We start from the raw sequence: 9127 nt of genomic DNA on the forward strand, positions 1-9127 counted from the left end.
TTAGCAAAAGAAGGCTAACCCAAAGTTGTGCACATACGTCGAAACTTTGCGATCCAGCTACCATGCTACAGTCTCTGATCTAACATCAACGTAAAGTATATATTTCCTTTTTACTAGACAGTCATCAGCTGCCAGATTCTGTGCTTGAGGGTGAAATCAGTGCTGGAGAGAAAGGCACAATGTAGCCTAGCATTTAGGCCTCGCCCACCCATTCTGAACTGCTCTGTTTACCATGTATTAGTAATTTGATGACAAATCAAAACATTATTTTAAAAATGGCAAGGCACTTTGTTATATAAGATGGCCCCAAACAAAACTGTTGAATGAACCTTAGTGACCTTCTATCTCCTAGAACATAGCTTTGCATTGTCATTGTACCCAGGGTCTGCTGAAGGCCCAAAGCCTCCATATTTGCTTTGCTTTATGATGTTACCGTCACCTCCGATACTTTATTGAGTCTACTAACAAGGTATTGTTTTTGTGTTTTTGCAGGCAATTTCTTGATTCGGATATGCCTAGGTATTTTTTGTTTTAAATCCTTAAAATATTTATTTCTCAACAGTTTTCAGGCATCGAAATCCCATTGAAACCTTTGCTTTTCTTTGATTTAATCTTCATTTATTTGGACTAGTTGTTTCCTTTCACTTTTCCTCTTTTCACCACATTCTGCAAAGACCTGCCAGGCATTGCCAGTTTGATTCGGTTTGAAGCCCGATTCCATGAGCTCTGAGGAGGCCAAAGGCTGCATGTTGCGCTTGCAATGGCTGTGAAAAAATGGGCTGGCGTATCGCTAAGGACTGGGGGAGGGTGGGTCAGGGGGAGCTTTTCTGCTGCTACTTCATTCTGTTAAGTTATTTTTGGCAGGGAGTATGCAAGATCAGTGCGTGTGTGCAAAACGTTGCACTGTTCCTCCTTTCAGCTGTAGTAGACCTCAGTATTTCAACGTTTGAAAAGCTGGAATCTGATGTGTTGTGTTGAAGGCCATAGGCCACTGCAAGGAATTTGGCCTGCCTATAAAATAGGCCAATGTGAGCACAAACAGTGAAGTGTTGTTACAATTGTTCATGGACCAATCAAAGACGTTATCCAGCAGGCCATTTGAGGCAGAGGAGATCAAAACAGAAATGAGGAAAGGCTTGGACAATCGTAGTTGCCTTATAGATTATTTGGTTGTGAGATAGACAGTCTGCACCAACAAATTAATCCCTTAGACTTCACACATAATGGACAGTCTGTGGAGTTTCTGTTTGTTCAAAAGACTAAAGGTCATTTACTGTGTTCATAATCCCAGTTCAGAATGTAAAAGTTTCTCACTATATCTGTACGGTGTTCCTATTAATTCAGCAGGGTAAGGGTTTCTCACTGTATCTGTGCGGAGTTCCTGTGAATTCAGCAGGATAAGGGTTTCTTACTGTATCTGTGCGGCATTTCTGTTAGTTCAGCAGGGTAAGGCTGTCTCACTGTATCTGTGTGGAATTCCTGTGAATTCAGCAGGGTAAGGGTTTCTCACTGTATCTGTGTGGAGTTCCTGTTAATTCAGCAGGGTAAGGGTTTCTAACTGTATCTATGTGGAGTTCCTGTTAGGCTTCCTCACTGTATTTGTGCGGAGTTCTTATTAATTCAGCAGGATAAGGTTTTCTCACTGTATCTGTGTGGAGTTCCTATTAATTCAGCAGGATAAGGGTTTCTCATTGTATCTGTGTGGAGTTCCTGTTAATTCAGCAGGGCAAGGCTTCCTCACTGTATTTGTGCGGAGTTCTTATTAATTCAGCAGTATAAGGGTTTCTCACTGTATCTGGGTGAGGTTCCTATCAATTCTGCAGGGTAATTCTCACTGGAGCCAGTGTTTATCTCATTATATCTGATTGCAGTCAGTGTTTATCATCAGAGCAGCGATTTACTCATTGTAACTAAATGGAGCCTCTGTTTATCTGTTTATTTAGCTATTCAAAGATTACTTACTGTATATGGAATTGCCGTTCAGAATGTAAGAGTCTTTAAAACAGAAAACAACCATTCGATCAAACAAGCCAGTTCATTGTTCCCAGATGACACCTTGCCATATCTATCAATCCTTCTCCTGAATTACACATGTAGTTTAGAGGTGTGCAAAGAAAACCCGACCCAAGTCCAAATACTCGACCCGGAAGCCCGACCTGACCCGAACCCGACACATGCCGTCGGATCCCGTCGGGGTCTGGTCGGGTAGTAGGCCTTTACCCATGTACTGATGTAAAAGCCTGCCAACTGACCCGACCCCGACGGGTCCCGACGACATGTGTTGGGTTCGGGTCGAGTGGGGTCGGTCTTCCGGGTCCAGAATTCGGGCTCGCGTCGGGTTTCCTTTGCATATCTCGAAATGTAGTTGCCTATTGAACCCATTCATACCGTTTGCTTTAATGACCTTCCAAGTGTTCCTCAAATGTATTAATTTTTTTGTAAAAATATTGACTTCCCTTCCTACTCCTAATTTCGTGATTTTAACTTGTGTGTCCTGGTATTTGAAGCCTTTTGCTTATAGGGAACAATACCCTGGACCACTTTGCAATCTGGAAAACTTCACATAGGTTTAGCTACCTTGAAAGTTCATGTTTTTGTCAAGAAAATAAAACCAGTTTTGTGAACCTTCCGTCCTAACTTCAATTCCTGATACCTGGAATAATCAGCAAGGTGAGGTTACTTACTGTGTAACTATACAACATTCCTGTTTATTCAGCAGAGTAAGGGTTACTCATTGTGAAACTACAGAATTCCTGTTTACTCAGCGGAGTAAGGATTACTCACTGTGTAACTGTACAGCGATCCTGTTTGTTCAGTAGGGTAAGCATTATCATGGTGTAGCTGTATCAAGTTGCGGGTTATTCAACAGAGCAATGGTTACTCACTGTGTAATAGTATTGAGTTGCTGTTTCTTCATCAAGGTATGGATTACTCACTGTTTAACTGTACAGTGTAATGGTGACTCACTGTGCAACCAGGGATGGCCTGGTAGATTAAATCATTCCCAGAGGAGGACTGTTCCCATCAGCAGTGATTGAAAGAGGTTATGATATATTTACAGTCACCAAGCTTCCTCCTCCATTTTATCTGGTGATAGCTATGCAAGCAACAGTGTGTCACATTCCCCAACCAATTCACAATCCAGGTCTTTGCAGAATTTCTATTCCTCTCAGAGGAAGCTGCACGGTAATGCTCACTGGCAGTCTGTACTTCGCTGTGGTGGAGGGTGGAGCCTCTAAATTTGCCCCCACCCTATCCCTCCCCTCCTTCACCAACCCCCCCACCCCTCTCTTGCTGAGGTCAGCATTACTGACATGGCATCTAACATCCTGAGGACTAAACTTCTGACATTTTTTTCTTTTTTTTTCCCTTTTGTGTTTGTCTCTGGGTTGTCTTCACTAAAAGCATAACACACGGAAATGACAATAGGTACACAGTGAACTTTTCTTTCCCTGTCTCTCTCTCTCTCTCTCAAGTTTATGTCCTGTTGTTTCTTTTGTTTCACTCACTGGTATCACTTGTTTTGGTTTTATTTACTCCCCTGTCGGTGTCCCGTGCCTGTTAACCTGCTGTGCCCTCCGATGATATTTGTGCTCCTTTTACAATGTCTTTATTGCAAGATTGTGATATTTCTTTTGTTCAAAGAGACAGTATTCCTTCTTATTGGCCTGCAGTCAAAGCCTTTTATATCCTATTCGAAATTTAAACCCAGCGAAGGAAAATGTCAAAAATAAAACAAAAAAATTGCAAATGCTGGAAATTCCAAATGGGGACGAGGAGAAATGCACAGTGATTCGACAGCTTTTCTGTCAAAACTGGCATAAAATGAAGATTGGTGTGGCCATGAAAATACAGTGAGCATGGCTTACTGCAAGCCTCCCGTCCGCTGGCACGCATTCATAAATTCGGCCCTGGCAAGTCTGTCCATATTCGAAAAGTAGAAAGACGGGTTAAAACTCAGACCCTTCATCAGACCTGGTATTATCAATGGCGGTCGGTCAGGGGAAGATTGACCAAACTGAAAGAGATGGGGAGAACAGCCAAAAAGTTATTTTATAGCAGATAGCACCAGTCAAAGAGCTAGCATTGATGGGCCGAATAGCATTTTGTGCTGTGTATTTCACAACAAGGAGGTTGTAAAAGAGTTCAGCTGTGCTAATTATTGTCCACAAACAGGTAGCCATGGGCCTGGAAACAGATTTGAAAATGCAGGAAGGAGGTATAAATGACTGTTCAATTTCAGGAAGTCATTTCAGGCAAATGAATAGCAATAGTATAAACAGCCACAAAATGGAAAGGAATGAGGTGGTGAAAGGCAGGAACTAACAGACAGATGAGGTCTCGAGCTCAATATTCCTCATAAAGTACTGCAGGGTACCCAGGAGAAAGATGAGACACTGTTTATTGAGCTTGAGTGGACTAGTGTAGGAGGCCAAAGATGGAGAGAATAATTGTAGTGCAGTCAACTCAGGAATTACTGGGGAAACCCTGGACACTGAAATCTGAGGTCATGGGTAGTGGGGAAATGGTGGAGCGCAGCTTGTGAACTTATCACCATTAATAGTAGTGGCCAAAAGATCACTGACCCCAGCAACATCGTCCGTGCTGAAAGTGTGGTGGAATCTGGCCTCTGAAAGAAAACAAACGAATGCTGTGGATAGCATCGCCAATCCTTTGTGTTGAGGATGATTTTGCCTTGTGGATGACTGGGTGAAAGTGAGATGTCAGTGTTGGCTGTGAGTTCACAGATGGCTGATGAGCCCTATCTTAGCCTTACAGGCTCTCTCAAAGTGAGGACATCGGTTGTCGGCTGGTACAGGTGTTGGCAGATTGTTGGCTTGAGCAGCTGCCCTCTCTTTCCGTGTCTCTCACTGTTCTCTCTCTCTGTGGCTGCTCTTGGTGATTGGAAGGTCTTGACACCATTTTTGATGACGGTCACCATTTTTATTGCGATTGGGCATCTGCTTCCCATGTGTTGATGTTAATAGAGCAGACCTTCATGGAGGCTTTGAGATTGTCTTTGAAACATTTCCTTTGGCCCCCGTGTGAACAGGCTCCTTGGAGTAGCTCGGAGTCGTGCACCTGTTTGGGCAGTCTTGAGTCAAGCATTCTGACGACATGTCCCCAATCATCCCCACTGATGGGGAAACTATCATGGCCTCTATATTTGTCATGTCTGTGTCTTGGAGGATGTTCATGTTTGTTCTTTTGTCCTCCCACTTGATTCGCAGGATCCTTCCAACACAGCATTGATGGTGTTGTTCTCGGGCCTCGATTTGGCATCTATAAATTGTCCAAACTTCAGCACTGTAGAGAAGTGTGGGCAGAACTCGAGTACATAATTTACCATAAGCTGAGATAGCACATTGAATTCAGTGGTGTACCTCTTCATCAATGTCAGCTTTTTGGCATAGATAGCTTCCAAGATATGGGAAGTGAGGGACATTTTCCAACACTTCACCATGAATCTCAATTGAAGTCATTGGATTTGATACATTTGGTGTGGGTTTGTAGAGAACTTTGTTCTTCCTGGTGTTCAGGGCAAGTCCCAAGCTCTCATAGACTTTGATAAATCTGGAAATACACTGTAAGTTAGACACTGTGTGAGACAGGTTAATGTTTCGGGTGGGATACTCAAACACAGCAAAATTATTGCAAAGCACGATTTGTTTCAGGTCTTGCCGGCAGTGACGAGTTGTTCAAACATCGTGGTTATGTTACTGAATTAATAATCCAGAACCCTGGACTGGAGACTTGAGTTTAAATCCCTCCATAGCAGCTGGGGAATTTATATCTGGAATAAAAAAGCTATTACCTGCTTCACTAATGTCCTTTAGGGAGGGAAATCCGCCATCCTTACCTGGTCTGGCCTACATGTGACTCCAGATCCACAGTAATGTGGTTGACTCTTAACTGCCCTCTGAAATGACCCAAGAAGACAGCTCACCGCCAACTTCTCAAGGGCGATTAGGGAGGAGCAATAATTACTGCCCTTGCCAGCCATGTCCACCTCCGTGAATGAATAAAAAAACTCTGTGCAGGAACACTGATCGTGGAATTACCTTGAATATTATCAGCAAATAAAAGATTCTGAATCAAAAGGGTAACTCCTTCCCATCTTAAGCTCTTCCCATTGATCACTATGCACACTAACCACCCCACCACGCCACCAACCCAAGGAGCAAGCAGACAATCTACCACCAATCTACGCCCACGCTGTTCAACCTGCTAACTGTGAGGTGTTCACTTTGGATTATCTACTTGGCAACAGTCAATGCAGAGGCCATTTTTTTCACCTTCACTGTCTGGGCAGAAATCAACACTATAAACATTGAGTGGCTTCTGCAATGGACGGGCAATCTGCTCTACCAGATCATCGCCCACGTGGTGAAGGCGGAATTCAAAGTAGTTCATGTTTGCTTAAGGATGTCTCCAAGAGACGGAATGAGATTTCTCCCTTTCTCCTATCATTTCTTGCTTCCATCACCCTATCTCTCTCCACTACCCTTCTCTCTTCATTTCAGTTCCCTGATTTTCACCATCCCACTCCATTCTTCTTCCTGTCCTTCACTTCCTCCACCTTTCGCTTTCCTCCGTTCGCTCCACCTCCTTGCCCCTCCCCCTCTCTTCTTTTCTACCTCTCTCTTATTGTCCCATCATCCTTTTTCCTTATTTCCCTGTCCCTCTCTTCCCTACAAAACTATTAGCCTGTTAATGATCCACTATATATTACATTATGATTAAATAAAGTCATCCTGCCACACTCTTTACTGTTCTGGGTCAGCTTTTTGACTCAAAAACCTATTGATTGCTTTGGAATGGATTCAAGGAGTTGGATTTTCGTTACAGAGGCGGGAAACAGGAGTTGGGCCTGCTTTTGGGTCAGAAACTTGCCTCTGGTGGGAAACTGATTCAGGATTTCGAATGGGTAAGCCCTTAATTGGTATGGAGACAGGTTTCTTGTTCACTTAGCGCCAGTGGGGCCTGGAATGGAGGGGGTCAGATCGAGTGTGGGGCTCATGTAGACACCCCATGACAGCCATCACTGAGGCTGCTGGTTGTCTTGAGGGAGCGATCTGTGTTTTGTGCCAAAACCTTCCACTGCACCAGAGGGAAGTGAAAAGTCACAGGGGAGCTGGAGGCCGTGAGGGAGAGAAGGGAGGTCCTGTTCCCAGAGGGTGGCGGGAGGAGGCCACCTCGTCGTGCAGCAGGGGCACCTCTCTTTTCAGTGTCATCTCCCTCTGCTCCTGCTTCCTCCTCCTCTCTTACCTCCTGCTGCTACCCGATGAGCTGTCTCCTTCCACGGCCTCACTATCCTCGAGTTCCATGTTATGGAGAGTGCAGCAGACCACCAGAATGACCGAGATTCTTGCAGGAGGGTATTGGAGGGTGCCACCTGACTGGTCCAGGCACCAGAATCGCATCTTCAGAAGCCTGATTGCCTGCGCAATGGTTGGCCTGCTGAGCAGGTGGCATTGGTTGTATAACTCTGTCTGGCGCTCCTGTAGAGGGGTCAGTACCATCTCTTCAAGGGATTTTCCTTTGTCCCCTTTGATCCATCCATGCACTTTGGGGTATGAGGACCGAAGCATGCTGGACTGGCGGAGAATGAAGGAGTCATGGCAGCTGCCAGGAAAGGAGTGCACACATGGAGGAAGCTCTTGTGGTCACAGACCAGTTGGATGTTAAGGAGTGGAAGCCCTTCCTGTTGATGGATCTCACTGGCTGGTCACTGGGTTCCTTGATGGCCACCTTGGTACAATCAATGATGCCCTGCACCTGGGGGAATCTAGAGAGTGGAGATGAAACCCAATGCCCTCTGTGCCTGCGCAGGCCCACCCCCTCCGGTATATGGCATCCGTGACCTGCCTGATGGCCTGATGAGATACTGAGTGTGAGATGTCACCTAGATCCACAGCTGATCGCTGGAACGACCTGTTTGCAAAGAAATTCAGGGTGATGGTGACCTTGACAGCTGCAGGGACTGTCATGCGGGTGTGAGGCCTCAGATCATTGTGGATCAGAGCACACAGGTCTGCCTGGATCGGCATATGCCTCCTATGGCACTGGCGCTGTTATTTGCAGGTAGCTGAATCTTGGGTTGTGCACCCAATGTCTTGGGTAGCACCTTCCTCCCCTTGCAGGCCCTGCTGTGCTCCTCTGGCCTCCTGCTGTCCAGGTGGTTGTATCTGCTACAGCTCATCCTGGCTACTCTGTCCAATGTCAGTGTAGCCTGTTCCCATTTGAACTCCCTCAGCTGGGCTTTGTGCATTCACTAGGCCTTCCCCTGCCAACCCCAGCTGCCCAACTGATGTCAGCAGCTGCACATCCCTCTCCAGATTCCTGCCATTCTTGCCCCCAGCAAGCTTTAAAAATCCAGCCCAAGAACTTTGCGATAATGAAACATAACGTGAGGAACATGTTTGTACAAGGAAGCTAAAAGATGTGCAACTGAGAAGTTTCTTAAGTGTTTGGCCAGAATTTAGATTTAGAATTTTAGAGATTTAGAATTTTTAAATAGGGAGCACTTTGGAGGAAGGGGGAGAGAGGGAATCATCTGCGCTCCATGGATGTGCTTCCTTATCACTAATACAGTGCAGCATAGATCGTGATCATGGAAAAGTCTGTATCCGGGGACTATCCTAAATAAGGAGTGGAACAGTATGTGGATTAGAAGGAAGAAGAAAATTCTATCTTAAAATGTGGAGCCTCTCCTTGAGAGTTTTGAGTTTAGTTGCAGTGTAAATTTGAGGGAGGTAGACATTAATTATCTCAGTGGGGTCAGGGCACTAACTAAATCTGATGAGCCCACATGCAGGCCTTTAAGAGCAATACTGTACCTTTATACCTGTGGGGTCTGCCATGGTCAAGCCTGAACAATTGAGCATGCTCAGAGTTTGACCAATGCAGTCAATCTACTATTGGCCCACTCGTGATGGGCATCTGCTTTAAGAATCTAGAGCTGCAGGCAATGTTGAAGGACGGAGCTGATCATACTAGGACCTTTCTGTGTATTCAAATGTTGGCCTTTCCAAGTTCAGGCATCTTGCAAGCCACCAAATTGGCAAGATTCGCACACCCCCAAACATCGACCTGTTAATAATCTTACTCATATCATCCTTGTTAG

General features: G+C 45.1%; 1 protein-coding gene across 5 annotated transcripts in view; it reads left to right on the forward strand.

Moving 5' to 3' along the window:
* The window catches only part of kif1aa (kinesin family member 1Aa), a 520143-nt gene that overhangs the window by 373687 nt on the left and 137329 nt on the right, over positions 1-9127 (forward strand). For 3 of the 5 annotated variants that reach the window (XM_068041901.1, XM_068041905.1, XM_068041903.1), the window contains exon 34: positions 493-519. The exons of the other annotated variants lie outside the window; for them this stretch is intronic. In XM_068041901.1, coding sequence (XP_067898002.1) covers positions 493-519 — 27 coding nt within the window. The remainder of the gene's footprint in view (positions 1-492; positions 520-9127) is intronic. 5 annotated transcript variants of the gene reach the window in all.

Source organism: Heterodontus francisci, chromosome 11 (assembly GCF_036365525.1).
Source record: "Heterodontus francisci isolate sHetFra1 chromosome 11, sHetFra1.hap1, whole genome shotgun sequence".
NCBI lineage: Eukaryota > Metazoa > Chordata > Chondrichthyes > Heterodontiformes > Heterodontidae > Heterodontus > Heterodontus francisci.